Genomic DNA, 20,611 nt, shown 5'->3' on the forward strand with positions numbered 1-20,611 from the left:
TAATACATAGATCATTACATATCGTATTGATTTCCTCATCCAAATATTTTATCTTATTCCAAAATTTATTAATAATTTTTAAAATTACTATTAATCATTTGCTATTTTTGTCATCTCTTTCTAAATATTAATCTACTTAAATTTATTTTACTTCTCTAATTAATGTATTGATTTTTCATGTGTTCCGATTCTTAACTTCTTATTTCAAACAAAAGAATAGCAATATTAAGTAAATAAAGTAAACAATCTGATTAATCTTAAAATTTAAAATGTTCTATTATCAAAATATTCTTATCATTAATGTACGTAAATTGAACACGAAAAATACTTATTATTTCTCTTTATATTTGATTCGCAAAATTTTTAAACTATTTACTTAAAAATTTAGTTAGTTTCTTAGTTTACTTTAATTTCATTTGATTTATCTATCCATTTTATTTATTAATTTTTATTTTTATGTAAATATTTTTATTTTTTAATATATTTTAAATCATGTTTGTTTCTTTTTATATTTATTTTAGTGCAAAAAGTAAAGGTGTTAATGAAATATAAATTGATTTAATAAGTGGGTCCCACCATTTTTAGATAGTACGGCTACTTATCTTTTCATGATAGAAAGTACACGTGACCATCATAATAATAGCAACTTGATTGGGTATCTGGGAAATTCAATAATTTTGCAGCCGAAAGTACAATTGTTTTAAGCTGATAATTTTGGTAAAATGACAAAAGTGCCCCTGGTCGTCTTCACTCTTCCATATAATAGAAAAAAAATTGTTGGTAAGGATTTGAAGCGTTAAAAAATTATTTAAAGCATGAATGGAAATTTCTAGAGAAACATAGTTTGGCATTTATATTTGATATTTTTGCCACGTGGAAAGAATTTGGGGACAAGTACAATTATAACAAAAATTAAATTAAAAAATATTGTCTAAATAACAAATATACCCTTAAAGATCTTTCTAGATCTAGTCCCATTAGATATCCATCGATTCTGCTTCTTCATCTTTCTTTTTCCAAACATGCACCCTCTTATTGTTGTTGTTTCTTCTTTGCATCTAATTTTACTTTCTTGACGAAATAACAATGTAAGGTTAAATTTTTGAAACAAATGGTTAACAAGGTAAGAAAAATTATGTGGATTAGTGCAGATGAAATTTTTTTATGAAACAAACCCACTCACTTTCCCTGCAACTCCAAACAATTCCTTCTCTCTCTTATATTCCTATCCCTCGATCTCTAACTGTATTTTTTCCTCCAAAATTATGAAAATGTTTGTCCATTTATTATTTCCTACAAAATATTTTCATCAAATTCACACCCTTCATTATATTTGGGAACAAAACTACAGAGTAATTGAAAGAGAGAACACAAGATTCTAAGAAAATTGGGTGAGTTGATGTAGACATTTTTATGGATATTAATTATAACTACAGTGTGATATTCGAATTGAGGGACATGTTCATATGATCTTGAACAACAACCTTAATATGAATGAAGAAGAAAGCATTTGAGAAATTTTAAAGAAAAAACATAGTCATACCTTGTATTACTTATGGAAAAAATGAAAATTGAAAAGATCTTTTTAATTTATTTTTTGGTCAACGAAAGAAAGAGACTCTTGCTGATTAGGAATGGAAAAGAAAGGTCCATGTCCTTCTAGAAATCCATTCTAATAGTTAAGGAATAATTACTATTCTGCCCTTCAATAATATTAGATTTTCGAAATTGCCATTGGTCGTCATGGTCGTCTTCACATTTCTATATAATAGAAACTAGAGTTGGGCACTGAATATGATACATGACACCTTTTGGGTCCCAGTGATAGCAGCTACAAATAGATGATCTCAATTAGATTATAGCCGCTACAAATAGATGATCTCAATTAGATTATTCAACAGTAATACATGTCATACTCTAGAGTAGGAGAATATTGCATGAAAAAAGTGAGGTTGGCATAAAGTTGAGAAAACAGAAAAATTCTGAGTCTCCAGTTTGTTCTTTATAAAAGAGAGTAACTGTGTGTCGAAAAAAAGTGTTTTTATGAATGAAGTTTAAGGCTTTTTAATTAGTTTTTGAGTTATTTGAGTTACAAATGTTAAACCTTTTAAATTTGAAGAGGACAGATCGAGAGTTATTTTGTTAGATTGGTAAAAACTATACATGATGGATAGAACTTAAATTTTTTTAAAAAGAGCAAATTACTAGTGTCTTAATTTGGATATTATTATATTATTTTTCAATTATAATTTATGATATTTTCATCAATATATGTCATAACATTTGTTTACAATAAAATTTTAAAAATTAAAATTAAATTACTTTTTAAATTTGGTAAGAGATGGAGTATTATTTTTTCAAATAACTAAATGAATTGGATCAGATATACTGGAACGGCAACAGACCTGCACCGTAACATATATTGGTGCCCACGCCACCGTCTAAAATTAAATTGTATGTATGTATTAATCAACAACATACGTGATTTGAAAATGATTAATTCGGAAACATGAAGTAACCAAGTAATTAAAGCTAAATACTGATAAACTAAGTCGGGTTTGTGGGTTCGAACGAACCCATTAGTTTTTCGGTAGATTTTGTATTTGTATTAGAATATTAAATAAATAAATAAATATATATATATATATATATATATATATTAACTTGTGAACCCCTTAATAAAATTGATTGACAGTTTAGTGCTAAGGAAGGGGCAGTGAAAATGTCTTTCATACTAGTGTTGTGAGTTCAAACCTTTCTCCTTTTTTTTTTTTTTTTTAAAGAAGCATGTTTTGCAATATTTTTCTCTATTATCCTAAAATTTAGAACTCCTAAACTTCTAATTCTGCCTCTGCCTCTGCCTCATACTACTAGTTAGTTCTTTGTTTTACGCACTTGAAAATGTTCTCTCAAACTTATCCCTAGCAAGCATACTGCCATCACGGTTGTAGCGGTAGTAGTGCAACATATACTCGTGTATTCGCTAAACGATGAATGATTAAACCAAACTAAACAACAAACTGACAACATTGGATCAAGATGCATTAGGGGTTAAAATAAGCTCAAATATAAATAAATGGAAAAATTATATAATTAAACGATTTAAGATAATACAAATTTTTAAAATTCCTATCATTTACACTAATTACAAAAATTATAGTTTCCTCCTCTCTCAACATCTGGACACAACACGTTATCTCAGTTAAATACACTACAATTTTATTTGTGTACGATGTACCTATACAAATGTTATTGTTGATACATGTTGCTCCCCAATATACACGCAAGTGTACGCGGTTACGCAAGTAATATAGTAGCTCTTAAAAGAACTAGATTATCGAACCCAAAGGACTTGTCAATTAACTATTTTTACTAAATTATACTAGTCTAATTATTTATTTAAGAGTGCCAAAAGAAAAGAATGCAAAATTACTTACACTGTTGGAAAATTTCAGGGATGCAGCATGCAATGAATCTCATGTATCATATTCTTGGCTTAGAACTAATTTTAGTTGTCAAGTTACTGGTTTACAAGGTTAATTGTATGAGTCGGGTTCACAACTATAGTCGTCTACTCCAGTTAGCTATCTAACTACATCGTTGAGCGAGGATAAATAGACTAACTAGTGAGCATTTATATTTCATTCCATTTCGTAACCAAGCAAGTTGTTCGTCCGGGCGTCACTCCTAAACATAAATCACCTCAATCAAATGGGTCGATCGAGCTCTCTATATTCTTTGGTCTATCTAACCCTCCTCTCTCGATTTTAAGATTAGACAATAGATTTATCTCTAGATGGTCTCAAGAAATACTAAAACAAGAATATAGAAGTAACTTAATTATAATGACAACCAAGAAGTAATTCAAAAGCCTTAAATAATCAACATTCAATTCGTAGCTACAGCCCCAGAACAAGTTCGTTTAGCCATTAATCTCTAAAAAAATAATAAGAAGAAAAGAACCCTAAAAAGTATTGACGACTTTCTACTTGATGCCCTATGATTGATCTCCCCCCTAGATTGATGACCTCTAATAATTATTTCTATGAACTATTTATAGATGTAGAAAATCCTAAATAAAATAATTGAGTTCAAAATAAACTAGAAAATCAAAACCGAATTGGAATCGTTGTACGCCTGAAACAGTGCACCTTGCGCTGTCTTCCGCCGCCTTCAATAGTTGGAGATGCCTTATGCTGCCATGTGGCAGTAATACAGGTAAGGTTCAATTGCAATTGTAATTCGCACTTCATATATTTATATATTATTATATTTCATTTAATCTATTAAGTTGTCTGCTTATTTCCTTCTATAACCTTGCATCTTTAATTCGGTTTAGCTTCAAACTTCTTTAACTTTACACCAATTTATTCCTATAAATAAAATACATTATTTAGCACAATTCATAAAATTAATGCAAAAAAAAAAATAGATATAAATAATAAATGTGAGGCAAATAATGATTAAAATATATATTTTTGCCTCACATCAACACCCCACACTTAAACTTTTGCTCGTCCTCGAGCAAGCATTAAAGCTCATCTCAAATAAATCAAAATATGTTTGTCATCACTTTGGTTGATACAAACAATTAGGCCATATATTAATTTCAAAACATCAAGTACAATTTCGTATCATTATGCAAGACAATTAAATAAACAACAAAACCTATGACCTCCTAACCTCAAGGAAGGATTTTGAACTCATCAAATTTAAGTTTGCTCACCTAATCTCATCAAAGAAAGCTAACAAAATCACATACCCATCATGAAACAAGCGCCCTCACAAGAAGAAATAGTCCATACACTCAATTCAAAAGATTGAATATAAATTAAGGACTTCGCATCAAGAACAACTCTCACACTCACAAAGAAAATTCACATGTATGCACAAAGAACCATAGGCTTGCTCATTATGTACATCTCCACTAATTAAGCATGCTTGAATAAAATCAAATACGACTTTCACAAGTTGTAATGTAGGCTAGGGGACAGGTAGGAAAACTATATAATAGTGATTTACACTTCCTTAAGCACTTTGCAATTTTAGACTTCATCACCCATAATTTTCTTCTCTTTATTTTCAGCCCTCTCTTCAACAATTATTTCACCAGTAATTCTCATCATCTCAAGAATGTTTCAATCATTTTTTTAAAAAGTTTTCCTTCATAATAGCCACCCTCAACTTACGTATTTTACATGCGTTAAGGTGCACGATGTCCTTGGAAGGACCAGGGCCATCATCAAGATAACTTCTTTTGTTCATCTCTTTGTTTTTTCACATCACATTCTTTCAAAGAGGGCTTTTTAAGCATTTTGTAGCTATCATTGATTACCTTTTCGCTCAACCATCCTTTTTTTTCCAGAATTGATAATTAGAATAAGTCTATGCTATAATGCTAAAGGAAGCAAGGTGCAAAAACTAGGGATTCAATAAAATAGTCAAGGGCAAAATATGGCTATCAACAAAAGGCTACAGGCTCAAAAAGGCCAACTAATGATATAATATCTGAAAAGGCTAAAATTTACCAGACAAATCAAAGAAAACCTATTATCATCTCCTAAACAAAGCAACACTTTTTATTTCGCTTCAATAACATGCAGGGCAAATTCTAGACTAAGATGCAAAACATGGAATAAAAAATATTCTCACCACACATGACACAAATATCAATCAAGATGGATCAATTCAACTTCTAAGAGAGACATGATCATAACAAACTACAAAATAAAATAAATTATATTCAAACTCACAACCATGAGCTTAGGTGTCAAAGAGTCTGCATTTTTTTTATCAAGCATTCACAAGAGAGTACTACTCAAAAATTAGACTTAAATATCAAGTATCACACCACTCAAAAGAGTCTTTTCTTTTCTCAAAAAAAATAAAAAATAAAAAATTATTCCTAAAAAAAAATAAAAGACACTCGGTTCAAAGGGACTATTCTCAGGAAAAGAACCGAAACAAAAGCCAAGGAACCCATCCTAAAAAAGAAAAGACTCAATAAAACAGTAAAAACTAGGAATTCATTCCTCCACCCCACACTTAAAAATATGTTACGTCCCCAAAGCATCAAATAAAATTTAAAACAAGGGTTAGAAAAACTCCCTGAGGCCTTTAGGCGTAACTAGTAGCATGTTCTCTTAATTTTCATCAAGGTCATCACCCCACACTTAAGCTCAAACGTGCTCCTTAGCTCCAAATTTTGAATACGTAGACCTCTCCAAAACCTGTAAAAACCACACAAAAAAATGACAATAAAAAAATGAAAAAAATAAGAAGTTACACTATAAATTGGGTTGCCTCCCAATAAGCACCTAATTTAACGTCGAGGCACGACACAAGTAAGTTCACCACTTTTCTTTCCACTTTGAACTTATGAATTTCACCCCTAATTTTGCATCACTTTTTCTGCTCCTCTCTAGGGGAGGTGGTATAAAGATAAAGGAACCAAGTAATATATGTCGCATCTTGCACTTCTTGGCCCTTAAATGAGGAATGTCGTTTTCTCTATGTGGACTAAAGATGGGGGCCTTGTTCTTCATCTATACACTCATCCATTAGTTCAGATGATATAGAAAAATGTTTTGAATGAGATTCAAGTTGCCTCAACTCCAAAGCAGCATTATTTACAACATTCTCACTTTTGTACTCTTTCTCAACATCGATATTAAGGAATGAAGTATAGTTGAATGGTTGAAATTCCTCTTTTTGCTCCACTAGTTGGTCATCATCCACGACAATTGGTAATTGGGCTTCGGATGCCTCAATTGTTTTCTTCAAGTGAGCATCTAAGTCATGAATATCTGAACCAAATTGATCTATCTCTTGTGTGAGCTCAACTCTTCCTTCAATTAGTTAGGTTGTCATGTATGTTAGACCATCACGAATAGACTCTTGAAACTTTAGAAGTTCAGTTTGTTCTTGTAGCCAAGATTGACTCACTATCTCTGTTTCTTCATAACTTTCTCCTTGTTGGACTTCTCTCTCTTCTAATTTAGCTAGGACTGCAATTTCTAATTGAATAGCGTCAAGCTTATTCAGTAATTTCATGATTTCTTTGTGCCCTTCTATGCATTCAAATAATTGTTCGGTGATTTTTGAATTAACCTTGTCCAACATGTTCGTACATTCCATAAGTGAATTCACATTGCACGCCTCTTGTTTTGCATTCTCCACTTCATCCCCCCAACCAACATCACAAATAACAGAAGAATCATAATAGGGGTACGGGGAAAGGGAATAAGATTTCGGACAACCATTCCAATGAATATATTGACGACCACATATATGACATAAAGAACACTCATCACCCAACCACAATTTATCCCAATCATCCATATCAATAAGAGTACCAAATTATTCAAAAAATAATAATTAATTGTTAAGAGAAAAAAATAACTAATTAAAAAAACAAAATAATAATAATAAATAAATAAAAAGAACAGTATAACCTAGAAGAATAGTTAATTTCTAACTCCCCGGCAGCGGCGCCAAAAACTTGTTGCTCCCCAATATACACGCAAGTGTACGCGGTCGCGCAAGTAATATAGTAGCTCTTAAAAGAACCAGATTGTCGAACCCAAAGGACTTGTCAATTAACTATTTTTACTAAATTATACTAGTCTAATTATTTATTTAAGAGTGCCAAAAGAAAAGAATGCAAGAACAAAATAATAAAATTACTTACACTAGTTGGAAAATTTCAGGGCTACAGCATGCAATGAATCTCATGTATCATATTCTTGGCTTAGAACTAATTTTAGTTGTCAAGTTACTGATTTACAGGGTTAATTGTATGAGTCAGGTTCACACCTCTAGTCGCCTACTCCAGTTAGCTATCTAACTACATCGTTGAGCGAGGATAAATAGACTAACTGGCGAGCATTTATATTTCATCCTGTTTCGTAACCAAGAAAATTGTTCGTCCGGGCGTCACTTCTAAACATAAATCACCTCAATCAAATGGGTCGATCGAGCTTTATATATTCTTTGGTCTATCTAACCCCTGCTCTCTTGATTTTAATATTAGACAATAGATTTATCTCTAGATGGCTAGTCAAGAAATACTAAAACAAGAATATAGAAGTAACTTATAATGACAACCAAGAAGTAATTCAAAATGCTTAAATAATCAACATTAAATTCGTAGCTACAGCCCCAGAACAAGGGCGTTTAGCCACTAATCTCTAAGAAAAGAACTCTAAAAAGTATTGACGATTTTCTACTTGATGTCCTATGATTGATCTCCCCCTCTAGATTGATGATCTCTAATAATTATTTCTATGAACTATTTATAGATGTAGAATGACAAAAGTCCCACATCGGTGGTTAATGAGATGGGTGGACTCCTTATAAGGCTTGGGCAATCCTCCTCCCTTTGAGCTAGCTTTTGGGGTGTGAGTTAGGCCTAAGACCTAATTTAACATAGAAAACCTTAAATAAATTAATTGAGTCCAGAATAAACTAGAAAACCAAAACCGAGTTGAAATTGTTGTACGCCTGAAACAGTGCACCTTGCGCTGTCTTCCGCCGCCTTCAATAGTTGGAGATGCCTTATGCTGCCACGTGGCAGTAATACAGGTAAGGTTCAATTGCAATTGTAATTCGCACTTCATATATTTATATATTATTATATTTCATTTAATCTATTAAGTTGTTTGCTTGATTTTTTTTCTATAATCTTGTATTTTTTATTCGTTTTAGCTCCAAACTTCTTCAATTTTACACCAATTTACTCCTACAAATAAAATACACTATTTAGCACAATCCATAAAATTAATGCTCAAAAAGAACATATATAAATAATAAATGTGAGCAAATAATGATTAAAATATATATTTTTGGCCTCACATCAATGCATAACTTCAAGTATTTCAAACCTAAATCAATATGAATTTGATTTAATTTATAGTTATGTAAAGGAGCAATTTCTAACTTTTATTTTTTATTTTCTTGAATTGAAATTCAAACTGTGTTTATAAAATTAAATAGCAATATATTAAAATTATTGAGATTAAGTAGGTCAAATTAAATGGAACATAATCCAATCCAATTTTCAGCCTATTTAAGTCCAAAGTAAATTTGAACGAATTATGATAAGTCAATCCAATTTCTGTTTCAACCTATTTTTATATCTTTCATATCAATTCAATCCGCTTATTTAACAGCGTAGGATGGATGCATGCCCTGAAACTATCAAACAAACTAAACAAGTTGCAAGTAGATACTATATAGTAGTATAAGATTATTGAGACTTCAAACAAAGTGAAAAAGTTGTACGTATTTACATACTTAAAATATCGACAGCCCTCGGAACCCTAAATGTTGGAATCCTTTTGCTCGTCGGTTTCTAGAGGCGGCTATCTCTATAACCAACGACGGAGAGTGATTTCAAAATATTTTGATACATATTTAAGTTTTTAAAAAATACTTTAACACTAAATTGCTGTGGACATTTGGTTCTTTTAAACTTTGAAGTAAATTAGATATTTAAAAATTATACAAAAAGTACTATAAATTGTAATTTTTACGCATCAATTTGATGAAATAATATATCGTAAAATGTTAATCAAAATCTTTATCGTTTGTATTAAAAAATAATGACTACTAAAACGAAACACAAAAATATTAAACAAATGTTCTTTCGGTGCATTGAAGTATTGAGATTCCCCCTCTTGCATGCATATTCCGATATAAAACACCCCAGACATGGGAAATTTAAATAAAAAAAAGTATTGAGATCCTAAAATCAAAATTCAAGAACTGTTTAGTTCGATTTAATCTGATATTTTGATATGTATGCCTATCCCTTCCAAAAATCCAGTAAACACCAATTTCTCACACAATTACCAATTTTTTCGTGTTATTGTAAAATTATATTTTCTCCGTCCATTTTTAATGGTATAGTTTCCTTTTTTTTGGAGTTAAATTATAAAAAAATTGACTAACATTTTATGATGTATTTTTTTTATCATATTGATATGCAAAAAATTGCAATTTATAGTACTTTTCGTATAGTTTTTGAATATCTAAAGTTTTTGTTTAAAATATCGAATTAATATAATCTAATTTAACTTTGAAATTAGTCAAATTGACTCTCGAAAAGCGCAACATGACAAATAAAAGTGGACTGAGGGAGTAATTCTTTTTTTCATCTTTTACAATAGCCTAAGGGGTCGTTTGGTAAAGTGTATTATGAAAAAATAATGCATGCATTTACTTTCTTGTTTGCTACTTTTTTCCAACTAATGTATAACTAAGTCAAACATTAATTATACACTTTATTGTGTATTACTATTATGATGGATTTCTAGGTATTAGTAATGTAACAGTTGTAATGCATGCATTAGAATAGTTAAAGACGCAATTGCCCCTTAAAACCCTTTCTTACATATTTTCCACCATAATTTTGAATGACATCTTTGTAAATAAACATTTTTATGCAATGCATGCTATTTTTAATGTACCAAAACAACCAATGCATAAAAATAATCTAATCTATAATTAATGCAAATATTACTAATGCATTATTAATCCAAACGTTACTAATACACTCTATTTAGCATTATTTTAATATACTCTACCAAACAACCCCTAAAAGTTACAAAAATAATGCATGCATTAACCTTGTGTATTAAAAAAATGCATGCATTTTTTTATGCAAGGTAAAACATTGTATTCACTCCGAATACACAAAAATACATTAGGGATATATACACCAACAAACGCAGGATATAGAGTTAATATCTTAAAAAGTCACTCAACTTTGAGAATTTATCCAATAAAGTCATTAGACTTTATTTTGTATCACAAAAATCACTCAACTTAGACTTTTATATCAAAAAAATCACTCAACTTAAACTTTTATATCAAAAAGATCACTAAATAAAATTTATTTTCTTTAAAATATTAACATATTAGAATATTTACCATATAAATATAGACTCCACAGATAAATAAAATCAAATTCATAATTTAAAAATTCTCGATTTTGCTCAAACTGAAACTATGCCAGGCTGCCAGCTCTGTTCACGGCAACTAATGCTCAATTAATTAATGTTAATTTGATGATGGAATTCAATTTATCTACTTATTTTAGAAATTTCTTTTTAAAAAATAATAATATTGGATGATATTTGATCAATTATTTTTTAAAAAAGTTTTTCTTTGCCGATGTTAATATGGCAACAGTTATGTTTGGTCAAAGTTCAAAAAAATCCTTTCAAAAGAAAACTATTTTCTTATGCTTCAAAGCAATTGAGTGATTTTATTGATATAAATGTCTAAGTTGAGTGATTTTATTGATACAAAACAAAGTTTAATGATTTTGCTAAATAAATTCTCAAAGTTGAGTGACCTTTTGAGATATTAACTCATACATGGTATATGCAATTTTGCTACATTGAATAATGGTGTATATACAACTTTTGTATATGATATAATAGTCAATATACAAATTTTATACACTAAATAAAAATGGGTCATTTTCATATCATAATATAACACAAATTATGTCTTACGAGGAAAACAAAATTATATTGCTTAATTCCTGCAGAACGAATGACATAGTTTATTCCCACAAGTTATGTCTTTCAAGGCAATAACTTAATTCCTACAAAACTTATGTTATTGAGACATAAGTTCAACATCAGAAAATTATAGCTTAAGAAGTTCATTACCCATAAATTATGTCTTACAACACATAAATTAGTTCCTATAGAACTCATGTCAATAGAGACATAATTAATTAGTTCAGTTTCAGAACTCACAAAATTATGCCTTAAGTTCTCTAAATTTATGCTGGACAAGGCAAATGTTTTCTAACTACAAGTCATGTGAACTAAATACTACACAACTTACGAAATTAGGTCATAATTAAGGAAACTTTAAATTACAAATTTTTTTATTAAATAAGCAGCAGAGAGACCACCAATTTATAGGGCAAAATTAAAAACCACCTCGAGTCACCACTTATACCCACTTCAAAAGAGATTCACTCACAAAATATCACTAGAACCCTAAAAAGAAGAAGAAAAAAGATGTATTAATTTTCTCATTCTTTAACCATGACTTTTGGGCCGAGTTTGGAGCATCAATGTGAGCCCATATCAGATCTTAACTCCACATCCATTTGTTTTATGGGAAAATTGTATAAAATAACAAATTATTAATTCAACTTAAATGCTATAACTACAGTTTGATTTAATTGTAACTCGTAGTAAACTGTTTCCATTCGCCTCTCTCCTTGAATTTCTCAGTCACCACTCTCGTTTTCTCGTTGGCAGTCTCTCCCTCGCGTCTCTCAATACAAACACAAATGTATAAAATGCGTTTGTGTTTGTATAAAGTGAGAGAAAACTGTATATCTACATATTTTTTCGTTCGCCTCTCTCCCCAGAGAATCTCGCTCGCCGCTCTCACTCACCTCTCTCACTTTATACAAACACAAATGTATAATTTGCGTTTGTGTTTGTATAAAGCGAGAGAAAATTGTATATACAAATACAAATACATATATTTCCGTCCTATACACTTATAATTATACAAATACAGATTTCTCCTGCCCATTTTCCTTTTGTCTTTCTCTCTTTCTCGTTTTATACAGACACAGATTATACAATTGATTCTTTTGTATATGTATACCGAAACAGATTATACAATTGATTATTTTGTATATGTATATTGAAACATACATATTAATAGCCATAGCAAACCAGGGGCGGCTCAAACCCGATGGTGGCCTTAGGACAAACTCAAACTAGAGGCCTTAAAAAAATTATAAATATTTTTATTTTAAATCTATTTTTCTATTTTTTTTAGATGCAAAGTTGTTAATAATTTTTGTGTAGTCAATCTTTTCTAATAATTCTTTTTCAATCGATAATATAGCCAAACCACTTAATCTTTCTTGAGACATTGTCGATCTTAAATAAGATTTTTTTATTTTTAATTTTTAAAAACTTCTTTCAGTTGAGGCGACTATTACGGGAATTGTTAACATTATTCGATAAGCAATGTAAGCAATTGGAAAAGAATCAAGTCTTTTTATTTGATTGAGTATCTCAATTAGAGTATTGTCTTCTACTTTTATGATTTCCCTTAACACTTTTAATTCAGAAAATAAGTCTAAACCGTCAATATCGGAGTGAGTATTATGTTTTAAGGAACATTCAAGATTAAGACAATATTTTTTTAAAATTCTCATCATCAAATGATCTCAATTTCTTCCCACTAAATAGAAAACCAAAAATATTTTCATATACTTCAAATTGTTCAAATCTATTTTGAAGTGAAAAGATGGCTTGGTCTACTATGTATAAGAAGTAATCAACTCTAAATGATTTGGGCTGCTGCAATATATTTTTCTCCAAATTTAAAATATAAATTATCAATAGAACAAGTAAATTCTTAAGCTTTGAATAAGAGAGATGTAAGATTAGAATTTAGAGAAGAGAAGTGAGAATAAATAGAAGAGAGGAAGGGAGGAGGATAGAATATATAAAAATAAAATTAGAAAAAAAAAATAACTTGTAAAGTTAAAAAGTCAGAGTCATAACTCATATATATCACTTCAGCCATTTGCATTTTTTTCCAAGCCGTTTGCATTTTTTTCCCAACCGTTTGCATTTTTTTTCCAGCCGTTTGCATTTATTATTGTCTTCATTCTAATTTTATTTTTAATTTAATCTACCTAATTAACTAAAAAATGGGGCCCCCTAAAATTGGGGGCCTAAGGCCAAGGACTTTTCCTTAAGCCTAACCAGCCGCCCCTGTAGCAAACATAAAGTTTGTTTTTTTTTATGTTTGCTAAACATGGTACACTCCTCTTCCCGCCGAGCCCCTTCTCTCCTCGGTCCATAGAGACAAAATGTAGGACTGGTGCCAACAGTTCATCACGGAAGAAAGGACTAACTAAGTCGGGATCACTAACTAATACTAATCTAATATAATAGTCTAATATATATAATATAACAAAAAATACTAATATAATAGAAAGGAACTGTCTGTATACTTTCCCCGGTTTCGTTGCTACCGTGGGCTTTATGCAATCGATCGGATTTGATAGATATCCCTTCAACATAGGTCATCGAAAGGATCTCGGAGACCCACCAAAGTACGAAAGCAGGATCTTTCAGAAAACGGATTCCTATTCAAAGAGTGCATAACCGCATGGATAAGCTCACTCTAACCCATCAATTTGGGATCCAAATTAGAGATTTTCCTTGGGAGGTATCGGGAAAGGATTTGGCTAAAATTTACTTTTGTTTTAAAAAGAAGTCCATTGTTGTTTCAATACGAAGCCCATCAGTATTCTTGTTGGATGTAATCATGGGCTTTAAAATATTGAAATCTTGATCATGTTTTCCACAGAGCTGCAAATATTTCGATTGGGTTTCTTTACTGATATCTTAAAAAGAAGAGAGAACTTTTCTTAAATAGCAATATTTATGCCTCTAATAACAAATAAATAATGATATTAGTAAGATTTTAAAACATAGGAATAGTTTTGTTTGGCTTAAATGCTTAATACATAGTCGGGCCTTTAAACTTGTCATTCTTATTTACAACACTCGAACTAAGTTTTGTTTCAAATTAACCTTTAATAAAGTGTTTCAATTAGACACTTTTGATTCAAGCTTTAAATTATTTTGATGTATGTTCATATTTGTCTATTAAATAATTAAATTAACTATATAAAATATATCATTTTCTTTAATTATATGCATTTGTCTTATGAATAGTAGATTTTAAATCTTTTTTGTGTTTTTACTTTTTCATACTTTTAAATACTTAATAATAATTTAGACCGGCCCAAAAATAGTTTACCACAATTCATGTGACGAAGATTATCCAAAACTATATAAAGTAATATATCCTTCTCATTCCATATATCAAAGTAGAAGTTAACAAAGTAATTAAGAGACAAATTAAGTGAAAATATTTAGTGACAACATACATGCATGAGATAAAACAACGTGTGAAAGAGGGTCAGGTTCATGGCGCAAATTAAATAAGTCAGTGAGTGATGATACCACATCAAGATATGTTCCAATTTCCATGACTTGTCACTCTGTAGTCTGTATGACTAGATCCGACTAATATATACTTCATAGTGTTTGTGCACCTAGTCACAGAGGCGAAGCTAGAATTAAGAGTTTGGGGCCCAAAATTTTAAGACAATTGTTAATTAATTCGATTAGAGGTTCACAAATTAATATACATATATATTTATTTAATTTTCTAATACAAATACATGATCTACGAAAAAGTTAATGAGTTCATTCAAATTCATAAACCCCACCTGGCTCCGCCTCTGCCCAGTCATGGTCGATGATCTCCCAGATTATTAGCAACATCAATATGTGAAAGTGGCTGCAACGTGTAACCTCTCTTCATGACACGTTTCATGGCCTTTGCCTACACTTACTCTACATGCATTCTTTCTCATTCCCAAAATTGCCTCTTCAATCCCATCAAACAACACCAACCTTAACTTTTACCACTGATCTATAATTTTAAAAATACATTTCATTTAACGGGCTCTTGGTTAATATGGAATAGTGGAAGTACTACTTTACATAGTAAACCTAATATTTACATAAAAAATTCTTTACATTTATTTATCTTTATCACTGATATAAAAACCAAATTTAAAAAGTAAATAATTTGATTAATATACAAATATTTATTGCATCGTTAGTAGATACTCTCTTCGTTTAATAATAATTGTTCACTATACTATTTTGGAATGTCCAACAATACGTGTTCATTTTATAAAGTCAATGAATAATTTAATATTTACTTCTTAATTTACTCTTATCATTAATTATAGAGTGTGATTAAATAGCTGCGCGTAAGGCATGCAGAGGTGTAGCAGCCACGCAACTCCTTTACTTTTGTAGCATTGCCACTTATTTTCTCGCTCTATATATTTGAATCTCTTTTTTCTTGTTGAACTCATTAGCTCAATTAATTAATGCATCACTTTTCTCATTTACAACTACTACTATCAACAAAAATGACATGCCAAGCAGGGGAAAACTTCACAAAATACTTCGAAAATTGGATGATTCAACTTGAAGAGTTACTCAAACAACTTGTTATTGTACCTAGGGAAACCTCATACGTCAATGATCATGAGTCATTGGTGAGCAAAATGACCACACATCACAAAGACTACTACACAGCCAAATGGGCGGCAGCCCATGAAGACATCTTATCATTTTTCACACCAATGTGGCTTAGCCCTTTAGAAATTGTCTACTCATGGATCACAGGGTGGAAGCCTTCGATGGCGTTTCGATTAGTCGGTGGAGGAGCGTTTTCGGATGAGCAATTGAAGAATATTGATGGTTTGAGGGTGAAAATTAGGGGAGAAGAAGAGAAAGTGGAGAGGGAAATGGAGAGGCAACAAGTGGCAATTGGGGATAGAAAAATGGTGGAATTAGCAAGGATTAAAAATAGTGATAATAATGATGAGTTGGTAGAGTTAGCGTTGAAAGGGTTAAGGATGAGTTTAGAGAGGGTTATGAAAATGGCAGATTGTGTTAGGCTTAAAACGTTGAAAGGTTTGTTGGAGATATTGAGTCCTATACAGAGTATTGATTTCTTGGCTGCTATTTCTACCATTCAAATTCAGATGAGGAAAAGGGGAAGAAAAAGAATGAAAGTTGCCAAATTTAATTAGTGATCTCCGATCCAGGTTTTGTATTAAGAAAATTTGGCTAGTTTGAGAGTAGAGTATCGATTTCCTTTTATTGGAACGGCTTTTGAATTAGCTTTTGTCTCGATAGTGTGCTACATATAATCTTTTTAAGTTTTCAGTAGTCTTAATTTGTACTCTTTATGTTCCAATATTGAGTTGAAGTTAAATTACTCTTTTTTCTCATCTTTGATTTTCACTAAGAAATTAAGGACTTTCATAATCAACTTGACCATTCAACGCTTCCAATTTGACCATTTCACCCATCATCTCATTTTCTCATACACTAAAAAATTAAAAAAATATAAAATGTTCAAATAATACAACCGCACCTTTCTCTTTTTTCATCAGGAGGCAATGATCTCACCATCTATCTATATGTAGGAGAAAGAAAATGACCCACCCACACAACCACATGCATGTGTAGAGATCTCTTGTGCTATTTGGATCATGATTGATTTTCTCTTGCCACAACTTCCAAGAATCTATGCTGAGAGAGAACAGTGAACACCCCTGTTCAAATCCTCTTATACAAAATTTGATCACAAAAGGGCATGCACCATTAAGGCAACTATGGCGAAGAAGGCAGAGAGAAGTATTAAAAGAATGAACAAATATATTGTTGGTTAGATTTATGACAGCTAGGATTAGAGCAGTTCACAAGATAATTATTCTAGAATCAGTTAGAAGGTTAGAAAGTTGTTAGAGTTAGTTAGCACAGTAACTTTCCTTTATATAGACATAGCATTGTAAAGATATTTTCAAGATGCTTTCAGCTTAATAAGAATGAGTTCTCTTTCTTCTATAATTCTCTCTGTATCTTCTTCTTCCTGATCCTTTTGCATCTTCTAGATGGTGATTACTCCATAAGTTTACATGGTATCAGAGCCTGAGTGTTCGAGCAGGAGTTCATCATCAATTTGTGGTTTTTTCAACGTGTAGTTGTTCATCTTTGTAGTGATTTTTTGTTGATTCGATTATTACGGTTCTTTTTAGAGCTTCGATCTATAATCCATGGCGATTGATGAGTCCAATGATGCAGCAGTTGTCCCACCTCATTCAATTGAGATTGATCATTATCATCCCCTGTATCTGCATCCATCAGATACCTCAGGAAGCTCTTTGGTTTCAATTCAGCTCACTGGTCCTGAAAACTATGCCATCTGGAGTAGATCTATGCGCCTTGCTTTACTGGGAAAAAGTAAGCTTGGTTTTGTTGATGGGAAGCATACCAGAGACACATTTCCTTCTTCTCTTCATGATCTATGGGAAAAGTGTAATGCCATTGTTCTCTCATGGATCATCAATTCAATCAGGAAAGAGCTCTTGAGCAGTGTGATTTATGCATCAAATGCATCAAAAGTTTGGAGTGACCTAAAGGAAAGGTTCGATAAGGTTGATGGATCTCGAATTCATTTTCTGCACAAGGAGATTCACTCTATGTCACAAGGTACACTCACTGTTTCCAATTACTTCTCTAGATTGCGCGAATACTGGGATGAATTCGATGCCATAATGCCCTGCCCAGGCTGTAACTGCCCTGAATCTAGGAATTACATGCAACATTTTGATTATCAACGTTTACTTCAGTTTCTCACTGGTCTAAATGAGTCATATGCCCCCAGTAGGAGTCAAATTCTTATGATGACTCCTACTCCCTCTATCAATCAAGCTTATTCTATGGTGATCTCAGAGGAGAGCCAAAGGTCTCTTGGAAAATCAGTCCAAAACCTTGATATTAATGAAGGAGCTGCTTTCTATACGAGCAAAGGAAATTTTAAGCCTAATCCCGGAGGAGGAGGAGGAGTCCAATTTAGGCCAACTTCTAGTCAAGGTCATACTGGGAACACTAGGTCTGGTTACTATACAGGTTCAAGCTCTAACTCTGGATCAGGCAACTCAGGCAATGCCTCAAGCTCTGGCTCTAAAAACAGAAAAAATAGTCATCTACAGTGTGATTACTGTCACTACACTGGTCATACTAGCGATCGATGCTACCAGCTGCATGGATATCCTCCAGATTTTAGACTAAACTCAAAGAAGAAGTTTAACTCACACTCAGCTGCATCATCAGGACATGGAAACGCTGTCAACTTTGCTAGTGAACATGATACTTCATCAGATATGGATGGTTATTCAGGTAGCTCTAGTAATGCTTTGGGTGCAACTTCCTCCAATCCTACATTTGCTTATGTACAGCAGTCTAGATCTTCTCAGATCTCTCATCCTAGTGCTCCACACTTTACTCCTGAGCAATACCATCAAATTCTGCAGATGATTGGACAAAACAGTGAGACTAGTGGTACTGCTCTATCTGCAGGTATGGTTAATCCCTCTAACCAATGGATAGTAGACACAGGAGCAACCAATCATATGGTTAGTGATCCTAGTCTACTATCCAATACTAGATCTCTTCTTCATACAAGCAAAGGCAATGTTATGCTACCTACTGGAAACACAGCTAAAGTGAGTCACTTAGGTTCCTCTACAGTTTTGGGAAGACACGACATACATAATGTGATGTATATACCTGAGTTTCAACATAACTTGCTTTCTGTGTCAAAACTTACCAAGGAATTGAACTGTTCAGTTCATTTCTATCCTGATTTCTGTACTTTTCAGGATCTCTTCAGTGGAAAGGTGAAGGGGACTGGTAAACATGTTCAAGGTCTGTATGTGGTGGATTCTCCTTGCCTGAATGCAGGACATGACAAACCTGAGTACATCAAGACTAGGTGTCACTCTGTCTTAGTAGAGAAGTCTAAGAAGAAAACAGGCATTGATCTATGGCACAGAAGATTGGGCCATGCTCCCTTAAATACTTTGAAGAAGTTGAAAAATTTGAATTGCTATGTTGACAATGTAAATTTTGATCACAAACATTGTATTGTGTGCCCTTTGGCTAAGCAAACAAGAATTCCTTTTCCTCTGAGTACTTCACAGTCTGATGCTTGCTTTCATATTATTCATGGTGATGTATGGGGTCCCTATAGGGTACCTACTTATGATGGGAAGAAGTATTTTTTCACCTTGGTGGATGATTATTCTAGGTATACCTGGATATTTCTGTTAAATTCCAAGTCAGAAGTTATAGTTGCCTTGACTGATTTCTTGCTAATGATAAAAAATGTCCACTCTGCGGTCATTAAGATTTTGCGCACTGACAATGGTTGTGAGTTTTTTAACTCTCAAGTTTCCAGCTTGCTTCGATCCTTAGGGATATTGCATCAAAGTTCTTGTGTCTATACTCCTCAACAGAATGGAGTTGTTGAGAGAAGACATAGGTATATTTTAGACACTGCTCGAGCCATCAGATTTCAAGCCAGTGTTCCTCTCAGGTTTTGGGGAGATTGTGTGGCGACTGCAGTGTACTTGATCAACAGGTTGCCTTCTCATACTCTTCATGGTAAAGTACCAGTTGAGGTTCTCTCTAAGAACTCACCAGATTCATCTCACTTGAAGGTCTTTGGTTGTCTCGGTTATGTTACTTCCTTGAAGAAGTCTGATAAATTTGCACCTAGGGCTGTTCCAGCTGTTTTCCTTGGTTACTCCTTAACTCAAAAAGGCTACAAGATGTATCTCCTTCAGGAAAAAACATTTACTACTAGTCGAGATGTGGTGTTTAAGGAAGACATATTTCCTTTCAAACACTTGTCCAATTCATTTTCTCCTCTATTTTCTGCCCCTTTATATTCTCCTCAGTACTGTCCAGCTGATCCTATCTATGTTTCTCCTGATCATGATTCCTCTCTAAGGGCTGATATAGTTGACTCTTCCCTACCTGATGTATCTGAGTTCACCTCATCATCTGAAGTTGCTCCTATGCTTGTGTCTCCATCTATTGAACCAGTTAGAAAGTCCTGTAGGACTCCCAAACCTCTCATCTGGATGAAAGACTATATTGCT

At 32.2% G+C, this 20,611-nt stretch overlaps 1 protein-coding gene across 1 annotated transcript; it reads left to right on the plus strand.

Moving 5' to 3' along the window:
* The first annotated feature begins 16,021 nt into the window (after window positions 1-16,021).
* On the plus strand, window positions 16,022-16,690 carry LOC125835277 (protein DOG1-like 4). Its single transcript, XM_049514408.1, has one exon. It carries the CDS (start codon window positions 16,022-16,024, stop codon window positions 16,688-16,690), a length of 669 nt encoding a protein of 222 aa, XP_049370365.1.
* Window positions 16,691-20,611: the final 3,921 nt, after the last annotated feature.

This window comes from Solanum verrucosum, unplaced genomic scaffold, assembly GCF_900185275.1.
Source record: "Solanum verrucosum unplaced genomic scaffold, falcon-dt-bn FXZP01001278.1, whole genome shotgun sequence".
Lineage (NCBI taxonomy): Eukaryota > Viridiplantae > Streptophyta > Magnoliopsida > Solanales > Solanaceae > Solanum > Solanum verrucosum.

What these genes read in the sequence shown, in the direction of transcription:
- LOC125835277 (XM_049514408.1), top strand. Translation starts at nt 16,022, where the DNA reads ATGACATGCCAAGCAGGGGAAAACTTCACAAAATACTTCGAAAATTGG.